The 13,714-nt window shown below is 37.8% G+C and overlaps 1 protein-coding gene across 1 annotated transcript in view; it reads right to left on the bottom strand.

The window, feature by feature from the left end:
- cacna1ba (calcium channel, voltage-dependent, N type, alpha 1B subunit, a) overlaps positions 1–13,714 on the bottom strand; it is a 257,230-nt gene that overhangs the window by 117,946 nt on the left and 125,570 nt on the right. The window contains exons 25-27 of the mRNA XM_065471832.1: positions 13,091–13,197; positions 12,185–12,196; positions 4,798–4,821 (exon numbers count right to left, since the gene is read on the bottom strand). Of these exons, the coding sequence (XP_065327904.1) occupies positions 4,798–4,821; positions 12,185–12,196; positions 13,091–13,197 (143 nt within the window). The remainder of the gene's footprint in view (positions 1–4,797; positions 4,822–12,184; positions 12,197–13,090; positions 13,198–13,714) is intronic.

Genomic DNA, 13,714 nt, shown 5'->3' with positions numbered 1-13,714 from the left:
AACCAAGAAAAGGGCAAAGCAAATAAAGACAGGTGGTGGTCCTGCACCCCCTCGTCACACCCCGGCTTTTTGTACTGTGACATTTATTGACATTGTGGGGTTTTTTGTGTGTAGTTTTACATAACACTCCATCACTTTTACTTGTTCCCATGCAAGGGGTGACTGAAGCATGCACAGTAAGTTGGGAAATATATATATATCTATATATCTAGAGAGAGAGAGAGAGAGAGAGAGAGAGAGAAAGAAAGAAAGAAAATAATACCCTCACGGGAATATCGATATCTCTCTATGAGCACACTGTCGCTCTGAGCTAAAGGATCCTGTCTATCCCGTCTATCCTGCAATATACGCTGAATTCTGAAAACCCTTCTTATCAATCTTGCACCTTCCGCAATGGGTTGCTCGCATACAAACGGACAGGACATGGCTGCGACAGACTTCCCAAATCCACCTTCGCTTTTATAGCCGTGGTCTCTCATCTTGATTACACGAAGTCATTTACTATTACTACTCTAAAATATGAATTACATCTGACATAATCTACTACATGACATAGAATGATTAATAGTACATTTCCCTTTTTTTCGGAAATGACCTGTATGTATCTGTATGAAATCAATAAAAGAATGCTGCATTATATTTAGTTACATTGATAATATTTATTTATGGTAAAACAGTGGCGAAATATCGCTGTTGCTTTCATATAACTGCAGCGGACATACCTGAGTGGCCGCGATCTAATCCTGTTTACATAAAGTAAACCTGCTCCCGAGCAGGTTTACGCTTACGGATCTGTTGCTATGACAGCAAGTCCCAGATGAGCTTCGGAGAACCGAACGATCCAAGATCACGCGAAATCGTCAACATTCAAATCCGGCTAACTTACTTAGCGAGGTACGAAGAACGGGCCCCTGAGCACTCTTTGCTGCACTGCACAGCATACACTATGTTGTTTACTTTGTGTTTGGGAGTTGTGTCCTTGGGATGAACCAGTTTTTGTAGTGGCTGGGTTTGACATGCACTGGGATGTCGTGCTTGGAGAAGATTCTCCCTGAGTTTCTCTGATAAACCTGCGACATAAAGGATGACAATGTTGATGTCTGACCATTTTTACTGTGCATTGTTATTGATTTGATGATAGCCCAGTTGGGATAACCACATTTTTTAAGAGCTTTCTTTACATATGTGTGTTCCTTTTCTTTCCTTTCTGGCTTTGAGTAATCAGGATTCTGCAACACCATCAGAAAGCATTTCCTCTATGTTTGTGTTCCAGAGTGTGGTGGGAGTCAAAGGTACTGGTCTGCATGTACGGGCTTACGATAAACTTCAATGTCAACCTTGAGATTTATCGTAAGCCCGTACATGCAGACCAGTTTTCTATTCTCCTCAATGTGCATAGCACAATCCAGAAATGGCAAACTATTATCCTTTGTATCTTCCCTTTATGTTTGTATCCACTGAGTTGGTCTTAGAAATGAAAAAGCTTCCCAGAAAAGAGGTGAAACGTCCTCAAGAAACTTAAAAAAGTCCAGTCACTTTTCTTTCCAAGCTCCTTAGATTTCCATGACCTGAATAATGGATTGCATTTATATAGCGCTTTTCTAGGCACCCAAAGCGCTTTACAATTCCACTATTCATTCACTCTCACATTCACACACTGGTGGAGGCAAGCTACAGTTGTAGCCACAGCTGCCCTGGGACAGACTGACAGAAGTGAGGCTGCCATATCGCGCCATCGGCCCCTCTGGCCAACACCAGTAGGCGGTAGGTGAAGTGTCTTGCCCAAGGACACAATGACCAGGACAGACAGAGCTGGGGAATCACTAAGAACCTACACAGACACACAGTTTAACTCAAGGTTTGGTTTTTTTTACTAATCTTGGGATTAACTGTTTAGAAATTTAAAGTTGAAAGTATGCTCTTCATTTGTGTATGATTGTCTGATTTAAAATCAACTGTGGTGGAAGCAAAACTACAAAATTGCGTCAAGTGTTGTGGAGTTTGGACCAATGTACAAGATGCATGAACAGGGAGGAGTTAAATCAAAGTACACATTTAATAAGGTTATTGAAGCAGTCTAAAAATACATTTTACAAAGCAAAAGGTAAAATGATTTCAACATAAACAGGAAACATTGAGAGGAATTATTATAAAGGAATCAGCACTATATATGCAAACACAGAAGGCGAATCAGGGAAAGTGGAAACACCTGGGAAAAAAGATGGAAATTAAACTAAACCCAAGACACCAAAGCCAATTAACTACCAAAATTAAAAAAAAGTGAGAACCAAAACAAAAAGGGGAAAACAGGGACATGAATGAATTTATCATAAGAGAAATTGACATAGGAGACAGACACGGACACAGGACAGACAGGAAACATGGAGAACAAAATAAACTAACACAGGACAAACTAACAGTAACAGGAACTAATCAATCAAGAAAGAACATACTGAGGAATAACACAAAGGTGAAATGTAAGCAATAAGTAAAATAATAATAATTTAAAAAATGAAATTGCTCTGATGCACATAAATTAAAGTATTCACAATGAGGTCTTTTTAGATACACAGTTACACTTGGGATTAAGGAAATGACTATGTAGGAATTTCTTATAGCTTTCAAAGAATACCCCTCAATACCCAGACATGGTGGGGAAGCAGAGGGAAAAAGTAAAATTAGACTTATTGAAAGAGCCAACAGTGTACACAACATTGGGTTAATGTCTGCCAGGCATGCATTAACCCAAGTCAGCTGACCAATGCGAAGCACATTAAAGCAGTCAATTAACCACAGCACATCAGCTGATCACACTGTTTAAAACTGCTACTACCCAGCTGATTAATCAACTGATTTTCTTCTACATATCTCATTGTCAAATCTCAAACTGGGCATTTGAGCTGCTGCAGCCTGCATATAGTTGCTGTTACAGAATTCCCAGCACCCCCTACAATTATTACACTTGCATAACTCACTGAATATCACCAGTCATATTTTGTCACTTATCCCTGCTCTGTGCTTATTTCTGTTCTCTACCACCTGCTTTCCCATATACATATATATGAGCATGTAGGAGTTAGCTCGTGCTAACTCATGTTAGCAGTTACTGTATTAGCAGTGGAGTTGGCAAAGAATCAACTAAGGGATAACTGCATCTATGCAAGCATTCAACTTGAGGTGACACTAAGGCAAAACACATGTGTAGCATTCTTTCATTTCATGGAGATGTGTCACGGTCATTTAGCAAAATGCTCATCTGATGCTGAAAAACCAGTCTATGCATTTATCAGCTTTAGGCTGACAGGGACTAGTACTGACAGGGACTAGAAAGAGAAAGCATATTTCTCCCATACTGGCTTCTTCATTGGCTCCCTGTTAAATCCAGAAATTGAATTTAAAATCCTGCTCTTCACATACAAAGTCTTAAATAATCAGGCCCCATCTTATAAGTGACCTTCTAGTGCCATATCACCTCATTAGAGCACTTCGCTGTCAGACTGTGGGCTTACTTGTGGTTCCTAGAGTATTTCCCATGATGCACTGAATGTCACCCTTTTCACTTATACTATGTGTTTATACAATTCTCTGCATTTAATTATTAGTCATTATTAATCTCTGGCTCTCTACCACAGCGTGTCTTTGTCCTGTTTTCCTCCCCTCACCCCCAATTGGTCATGGCAGATGGCTGTCGCTCCCTAAGCCTGGCCCTGCCGGAGGTTTCTTCTTGTTAAAAGGGAGGTTTTCCTTTCTACTGTTGCCAAAGCACTTGCTCATACCGGGTCATATGATTGTTGGGATTTTCTCTATGTTCTCTTTATTATTGTAGGGTCTTTGCCTTACAATATAAAGTGCCTTGAGGCAATTGTAGTTGTGATTCCATGCTATGTAAATAAAATTGAATTGAAATTTTCATACTGTTTCTATTCCTTCTCTGCGCAGAAGTCCATTTTGAATTAGCTTCTTTGAATCCGCTACTGACAGTTTTATCCGAATCAAATTAAAATGTGAGAACATTATCAATTCATTTACAACTAAACCATTCACAGGTTTTCTATTTTGTTCCCAGGTTGAAATGGGAAAAAAAATCAACATGTGAGCCTTAAACTATGTTTTATATTCATGATTATTTTTTATAAAATTACGTTATCCCTACAACTGCATACACACTGGAAGTGATTCACAGTGACGTGGCGACCAAGGAAAATCTACAACTTCAAGTGACTATGGATGAAATAACTGCTGGCAATGCGAAGTGTGTGGGACCCAAGATAAATGTTTCTCAACTTCCAGGTGAGTCAACTACCAGTAAGAGTGAAAAATAAACGTTTGACATATGACCAGGTAGTAATATCTTCCACAGGACAACTAAGCACCTGGAGCCTGGAATGTATGCAAACAACAAGCCATCAGCTTCAAAGCAATGTGCGATAAACAAATTATTTCCAATGTATAGGCACCTTAGTTGGGTTATTTGGGACTTAATCGATGTTATGGGATTGAAATACAAGAAAATACAACAATGAAAAATGGCTGTACAGCTAATTGAAATGAAACGATTAAAGTAGTTAAGGATTTTGGTAAGTACAGGCAGGTTTTAGTTGAAGGCACTCAGACACATTACTGTTATGTTTAAAAAGACATTTGTTTCACTGAAGCATGAGTTTAATAATTTATACATGAAGCTGATCTAAGCATAAAAAGAATGGTGGTTAAAAAGGGTGTATTAGGATGAGGTATAGGGTACAATGGGGTGGAGTAGGATGAAAGTGGATTGGGGTTGCATGGGGGGTTCCCCACCTGGTCACACCTTGTTGCAATCTACTTGGGGGAGAACAGTGGTAAAACAGGGTACAAAACATTTATGGATGCTTCACATACATAAACAAAATAAGGCATATGTTTGCATCAACTGACAACAGCATAGTTTCAGAAAGAAAGAAAGAAAGAAAAAAAAAGTAACAATATATTTTTTTGTTTGGTAGCAGTTGATAAACTATTTCATTGACACTACACAGTGAAAACAAGAGTGAAACCGTAGGTATGATTGCGTTCTAAGTGCTATTTCTGGAGGTAGCCTTTCACTGAAGTAATACACAAATAGTAACTGTCGTATTAAAACAGGCAGCTGCTAAGTCCTTGTCTGTAATATACACACAACAACTACTGAGTCTCAACCAAAATATCAAATGAAGAGATCAAATAAGAAAAACAATGGTCTTTTAGGAGATTTTCTATATAACAATAACGGCATTTAGAATAAAACTAATTAAAGAAATGTTACATGAGTCCTAAAAACTGGGTTATCACTTGCATCTGAATCCAACATTACAAAGCAGTATTGCAGTTTGCTCATCATATTTAATGATGCAGTCTGAGTAGTTCAAGAAGGTCAAGTGACAGATTCAAAGATTTGGCCTTGGATTCAGGTTTGTTGTCCATGCGACAAGCACTTGATCAAATGAATGGTAGGCAGTTCAAGATTCATGCATGATGAGAGAATGACAGCTGTCAGTCAAACAAGGCTTGGTATAAGATAGCGACAATACGGCAAAGACTTTGAGCAAAAACCATCTGCAAATTACTTGTTTTGATTTGACTAAACCTGCTGCAGAAACAAAAGGAACTCAATTCATAAAGACAATTTAGAATCACATCTACAGAGATATCAAGTATTTGATATTCTGTAAATGGATCAAACATGAAATAAAATGCAAGAAAAAAATAATTATCAGAGCCAGAAAAAAGAAAAAGAAAATATGACCATAAAATAAGAAAACTGGAATTAAAATTCATCCTGCTTGTCTTAAAACGGTGGCTTTTTGCATTAACAGCATTTGATCAAATGAAGAGCTTTTTACTTGTTGGTAATTATCTAATTAAACTAATTAAATTAACACACATTAGCTCCTTTATGTTGTTAAAATAGACTCAAGTTGACTTTAAAGTATTTCAAGCATAAAATTATGCAGTGTTGTTTTCTTTAAATCATTCAAAAGGCTTGTAAACAAACGTGATACAATTTTTCTTTTAAAGCTGTCGTAGTGATCTTCAAAATTGGAAACAATATTGCTCTTGTATTGCAGTGTAGAGCTATAGGTAACTAGGTATAGGTAAGTCTCATGTGTGAGAAACTAGTCAGATTAGGTTATACGTGATTTTATTTGTATGCTGAGCTTACTTTATAATTACTGAATCTTTTCACATTACATAATAAAGAGCTTTTGAATTTGGACTGGCTGATTTTCATCTAAAAAACCTACATTTAGCAATTTTGTGTTGATATCAGTTGGTATTATCTCAGTTGTCTTTCTCCACAAATCCAGTAAATATATCTAATATACAGGGTGGGCCATTTATATGGATACACCGTAATAACATGGGATTGGTTGGTGATATTAAAGTCCTGTTTGTGGCACATTAGTATATGTGAGGGGGCAAACTCCTCAAGATGGGTGGTGACCATGGTGGCCATTTAGAAGTCGGCCATCTTGGATACAACTTTTGTTTTTACAATAGGAAGAGGGTCATGTGACGCATCAAACGTATTGGTAATGTCACAAGAAAAACAATGGTGTGCTTGGTTTCAACGTAACTTTATTCTTTCATGAGTTATTTACAAGTTTCTGACCACTTATAAAATGTGTTCAATGTGCTGCCCATTGTGTTGGATTGTCAATGCAACACTCTTCTCCCACTCTTCACACACTGATAGCAACACCGCAGGAGAAATGCCAGCACAGGCATCCAGTATCCGTAGTTTCAGGTGCTGCATATCTCGTATCTTCACACCATAGACAATTGCCTTCAGATGACCCCAAAGATAAAAGTCTAAGGGGGTCAGATCGGGAGACCTTGGGGGCCATTCAACTGGCCCACGACAACCAATCCACTTTCCAGGAAACTGTTCATCTAGGAATGCTCGGACCTGGCACCCATAATGTGGTGGTGCACCATCTTGCTGGAAAAACGTGCCAGCTTCAGTGCATAAAGAGGGAAACACATCATCATGTAGCAATTTCAAATATCCAGTGGCCTTGAGGTTTCCATTGATGAAGAATGGACCCACTATCGTTGTACCCCATATACCACACCAAACCATCACTTTTGTTGTTCCAACAGCCTTGGAGGGATCCATCCAATGTGGGTTAGTGTCAGACCAATAGCGGTGGTTTTGTTTGTTAACTTCACCATTCACATAAAAGTTTGCCTCATCACTGAATAAAATCTTCTGCGTGAACTGAGGGTCCTGTTCCAATTTTTGTTTTGCCCATTCTGCAAATTCTGTGCGCTGATCTGGGTCATCCTCATTGAGATGCTGCAGTAGCTGGAGTTTGTAAGGGTGCCATTTGTGCGTAGCTAATATCCGCTGAAGGACTAATGCCACTCTCCAGTGACATGTGGCGAGTGCTACGCTGTGGGCTCTTGCTGAATGAAGCTAGGACAGCCACTGATGTTTCTTCATTAGTGACAGTTTTCTTGCATCCACATTTTGGCAAATCCAACACTGAACCAGTTTCACGAAACTTAGCAAGCAGTTTGCTAACTGTAGCATGGGAGATGGGTGGTCTCGTACGGTGTTTTGCATTGAAATCTGCTGCAATGACCCGGTTACTGTGTTCACCAGATATCAACAGAATTTCGATCTGCTCCTCACCTGTTAACCTCTTCGACATGTCAATGGCTGTGAACAAAGAGAAACTTGTAAATAACTCATGAAAGAATAAAGTTACGTTGAAACCAAGCACACCATTGTTTTTCTTGTGACATTACCAATAAGTTTGATGTGTCACATGGCCCTCTTCCTATTGAAAAAACAAAAGTTGTATCCAAGATGGCCGACTTCTAAATGGCCACCATGGTCACCACCCATCTTGAGGAGTTTGCCCCCTCACATATACTAATGTGCCACAAACAGGACTTTAATATCACCAACCATTCCTATGTTATTACGGTGTATCCATATAAATGGCCCACCCTGTAGTATAAACGTAGTAGTAGCATCCACATCCACCACGCAGTACATGAGCCAGTTATAAAAGTAAAAAATAGTAAAAATAAATTAAAAAACAGATTTTCAATTATCTTTCAGTTTATGAGCTATCGAAAGTAATTAAATTCACTGTGATAGAAGGCAAAGTTTATATGTCCTCCATCTAGGTTGTCTATTAACTATTCTGGGAGAGGTCTCTTCTCAAGTTTGTGTAAGTTTTTTCTTATCTGACCTCCTATCCCGTCTATTTCACTGTTTCTATTATTTTTACTTCATATTAAAAAATAAATAAATAAATAAAAAAATAGAAAAAATAGAATAAGTAGCTGTTTCCACAGCTAGTTTCATAAAGTTTAATTCATTTTCTACTGAAGGCTGGGCCAGTGATGCTCATTAGTCACTGAAAACATTAAACATTGATTTAACTAGTATCTACTTACTGAGCACAGGTCTGGAACAGATCATCCACAATGATGATGATTTAGACAGATGTCTGTCAAGGAACATAATGTACACTGTTGTGCAAAAGTCTTGAACCACACCTTACTTCTTTATGTTTTGCTTCCATGGATCCAAATTTTCTTGTAATGTTTTTAAAATGGTCTTCAGCAATAGTTTTCCAGATTTTCTGAAGGTCTTTTTTTTTTTAGGTTTTTTGTTTTCTTGGAAAGTTAGCTGCATTTTCTCCCATTTTCAGAAAAAAACCCCCACCAACAATGACACAGTTAGCCAGAAATAAATATTATATTATCTAAACATTATTATGTTTTTTCACCAACAGGGTGATTCCCAAAGAGCTTTGGCAACAACCTGGACACAGGACCTGAGAGATACAGCTGCCCATTCAGTTCATCCATTTACAGTTCACCAAATATTCTTAAGGAAGGAAATGCTAAATTACACAATAACTAGACTGAACGTCTTATGGAATGATGAATTCACATGTCTATAGCCAACTGTAAAACATGTTGGAGGCTCTATTGTGATTTGAGTCTGCATTTCAGCCAGAGGAGTTTTCAGTATGATAATGATCCAAACCACACTGCCAGCGCAGTAAAAGTATACCTGACAGAAAAACACTAAATGGATTATCAGCTATGGCTTAGCCTTGATCTGAACATTACTGAAGCAACATGGGATCATCTGAACAGAGAATGGAACAAAAGGCAGTCAAAATCCAAAGAGGAGTTTTTTTTAAATGTCCTTTAGGAAGCCTGTAGAACTATTCCTGAAAAACTACAGAGAAATTAAAACAAAGCTTGCCTAAGATGGTTAAGTACCTCTTGACAATAAATAAAGATGTTCATACAAAAATATTGGCTTTTTGTACAAACACCATTTTTTGCCTTATACACCGTATTTATATATTTATAAGCATACTGATAAGTGGGATGCAAAAGTTTGGGCAACCTTGTTAATAGTCATTATTTGCCTGTTTAAATCGTTGGTTGTTACAATAAAAAATGTCAGTTAAATATATCATATAGGAGACACAGTGTTATTTGAGAAGTGAAATGAAGTTTATTGGATTTACAGAAAGTGTGCAATAATTGTTTAAACAAAATCAGGCAGGTGCATAAATTTGGGCACCACAAAAAAAATAAAAATAAAATCAATATTTAGTAGATCCGCCTTTTGCAGAAATTACAGCCTCTAAACGCTTCCTGTAGGTTCCAATGAGAGTCTGGATTGTGGTTGAAGGTATTTTGAGCCATTCCTCTTTACAAAACATCTCTAGTTCATTCAGGTTTGATGGCTTCCGAGCATAGACAGCTCTCTTTAACTCACACCACAGATTTTCAAAAATATTCAGGTCTGGGGACTGAGATGGCCATTCCAGAACGTTGTACTTGTTCCTCTGCATGAATGCCTTAGTGGATTTTGAGCAATGTTTCAGGTTGTTGTCTTATTGAAAGATCCAGCCCCGGCGCAGCTTCAGCTTTGTCACTGATTCCTGGACATTGGTCTCCAGAATCTGCTGATACTGAGTGGAATCCATGTGTCCCTCAACTTTGACAAGATTCCCAGTCCCTGCACTGGCCACATAGCCCCACAGCATGATGGAACCACCATCATATTTTACTGTAGGTAGCAGGTGTTTTTCTTGGAATGCTGTGTTCTTTTTCCTCCATGCATAATGCCCCTTGTTATGCCCAAATAACTCAATTTTAGTTTCATCAGTCCACAGCACCTTATTCCAGAATGAAGCTGGCTTAGCATACCTCAAGCGGCTCTGTTTGTGCTGTGGGCGGAGAAAAGGCTTCCTCTGCACCACTCTCGCATACAGCAACTCCTTGTGTAAAGTGCGCCAAATGGTTGAACGATGCACAGTGACTCCATCTCCTGCAAGATGATGTTGTAGGTCTTTGGTGCTGGCCTGTGGGTTAACTCTGGCTGTTCTCACCATTCGTCGCTTCTGTCTATCTGAGATTTTTCTTGGTCTGCCACTTCGAGCCTTAACTTGAACTGAGCCTTTGGTCTTCCATTTTCTCAGTATGTTCCTAACTGTGGAAACAGACAGCTTAAAGCTCTGAGACAGCTTTCTGTATCCTTCCCCTAAACCATGATGGTGAACAATCTTTGTCTTCGGGTCATTTGAGAGTTGTTTTGACACCCCCATGTTGCTACTCTTCAGAGAAAATTAAAAGAGGAGGGAAACTTACAATTGACCCCCTTAAATACTCTTTCTCATTATTGGATTCACCTGTGTATGTAGGTCAGGGGTCACTGAGCTTACCAAGCCAATTTGAGTTGCAATAAATGGTTCTAAAGGTTTTGGAATCAATAAAATGAAAACAGTGCACAAATTTATGCACCTGCCTGATTTTGTTTAAACAATTATTGCACACTTTCTGTAAATCCAATAAAGTTTATTTCACTTCTCAAATATCACTGTGTGTGTCTCCTATATGATATATTTAACTGACATTTTTTATTGTAACAACCAACGATTTATACAGGGAAATAATGACTATTAACAAGGTTGCCCAAACTTTTGCATCCCACTGTATACTTATATACTGTATTTCAATGTATATGTCCACATGATTTAATATAAGACATCGCACCAATTTTTATCTATTTTTAAAATATGAAGAAATAAGGCCGGCTCAAGACCTTTGCAAAGTACTGTCTATCATTTCGGTGTAGATGGAAATCATGTGACACTACAGTCACAGGAATGTCATTTAACACCTCTATTTAGGAGCACGCATACAGTCACATGGTACTAGCATGCACACTCTAATGCGCATGCTACGAGCTCAATATTCCCTGAGGACTACTCGTGACCTCTGGCACCAGTTTTCTTGTAATGTTAACAAGTCTCTGCTGAACAGTTAATATGAAATTAATGTGATCATTCCATTCTAACCAAAGCTGTGGCAAAACACAGTGCTGATAAAAACACCTCTCAAAGGCTCAGGGAAGATACGAGATATGAGCACTATCGTGCCATGTCCCCGAATAGCACAAATGGCTATAGAGCAAGGACCTGATGCCAAGCAACATGATACACTGCTGGAACCTTAGATGGTAGACCAGATGCGTGTGTCCCAAACAAAACATTACACACTGCAAAAAAGATACATTCTCACAAGCAATTTCACTACATATACTGCTTACTGCTTAAACAAAAACAAATTAACAAAAGAAAATAAAACAAAACAGATAAGGGTGGTAATTTGCCATTCTGACATTGCTGATTGTTTCCTTCAACAATCACTATTTTACAATCTTTTTAATATAACTGTGTTCTGTGTAAAATGGATTTGCTCTAGCTTCTGGCATGATTCAAAAGAAGTGGGCAATTTTAACAGAGAAATATTTTTGTAAGCAGTTAATTTAATCTTACTCACAAAAGGATGCTGAAAAATGTATTGGCTTAAATTTCTATACAGTTTGAAAAGTGTGTTTGTCCGGTTTCCCTCATAGAATTGTGGCCAAATACATTTCCATATAGTAAACAGGGTAGATTGTTGTTGGTGTATTAAAATAAACAAATTTAGATTATTTGACTTTAATTTTAACTTTAATTTCTTTATATTTTGTGACCTAGATGTCAAGAAGTAAGACCGAGTATGTGAGGAAATTACTTGTTTTTGCAGTGTAAGCCATGTATGTTTTCTTTCTCACATACATACACACTGATAATGACACAAACAGGCAAGATGAGAGAGGTAGAGGAGGCATTACCCCATGAAGCTCCTTCAAAACGATACCAGGACAGAAACAGGGAGAGGATTATGTAAATTAGCACATTGTACAATATCATAACACACGCACACACACACACTCTCATACACACCTCTCACACATACATAAAGAGGTCATCTGCTTTTGTAAGGTTAGTGTATGTGTATAGTGTTTATGGTCAAGGCAAACGTTTTGGCACAGGAACAAATTTTGTGTTTCATACATTTTGCCTTTTGTTTCAATGATATAGTGAAAAATAATCACAATCATTTCATAAGCTTCAAAGAGTTCCTTGGCAAAAAACAAACAAACAATCAAATTCATGCAAAGAGACAGTACTTATGGTTATGACACCTCTTCTTTATAATTTCTCCAGTTTGCTGTGGCATGCTCAATATCAGCTTCTGGACCAAAACCTGAATAAAGGTGACTCAATCCTGCCTTATCAGTGCTCAGAGTTGATCAGTTTGTGAGCTTTTTGACTGTCCAGCCACTTCCAGTGATCGAGGAACAATTTGTTGACATTCTGTGAACCTGTACTTAGTGATAACTAAGTTGCTGAGAGAGCATCAAACTAACATTTTGGACCCATACCTAAGAGAATCTTTAAAAAACAGGTGAACAAGCAAAACGTATGAAATGCAAATGATTGTTCTTCACTTAGAAACATGTAAAAATAATTAAATGAAAACTGAACCAGTACAGTATATAAAACACAAAGTTTTTGCCACTATCAAAACTTGACTGTGGCTAACCAGAAGGTACGCACTATCATTTAAATTATATGTCATCTCTCAGTGTAGTGTGGTATTTGATGTATATTGCACATGACACACCAGATTCAGGATTAACAATATCTGTAAACGTCTCATTTTATCACAGAAAGACAGAAGCTGTGGAACTTACGAAAAAGCAAATGCCACCAGTGCCCCACTGACCACTATGAAGTCCAGGATGTTCCACAGGTCTCTGAAGTAGGATCCAGGATGAAGCAATAGCCCCAGGTCTACCATCTAAACCAAGAACAGGTATTTTATGTTCTTTTGCTTATTTTGTTTATTTAACTTAAAATTACCTGTTAAAATCAACTGTTATAAGGACTTTCTTCTGTTTATACTTTTGCTCATAATGATTATACACTATTACAATGGTAATAGTGTATGACAAAAAATAAAAAATAACAAAAAATGTTAGAGACAGCAGTGTAATCACTCTCGCTGGCAGAAGAGTAAGACAAAAGTCATGAACTGCAGATTTAAATGAACATTGAAATGCAATTAAATCTGGTGTTAAATTTCTCACTGACAGAACACTGTCAGATTTAAATACTGTGGATTATAAATATAAGAACCGTAATGCAGCAGATATACTGAGTGAACTGCACTGGTCACAGTGAGGTACATTCCTGCCTCAGTATCGTATTATAGTATTACTTATTTGGTTTCTGCAAGTAAAAACTGAAATGAGTCACCAGTTTGCTTCTGATAAAATATAATGAAAACACATACAAAAGTACAGTGAACAGTAGTG

This window comes from Pelmatolapia mariae, linkage group LG12 (assembly GCF_036321145.2).
Source record: "Pelmatolapia mariae isolate MD_Pm_ZW linkage group LG12, Pm_UMD_F_2, whole genome shotgun sequence".
NCBI lineage: Eukaryota > Metazoa > Chordata > Actinopteri > Cichliformes > Cichlidae > Pelmatolapia > Pelmatolapia mariae.
This window is presented reverse-complemented; position numbering and strand designations above follow the sequence as displayed.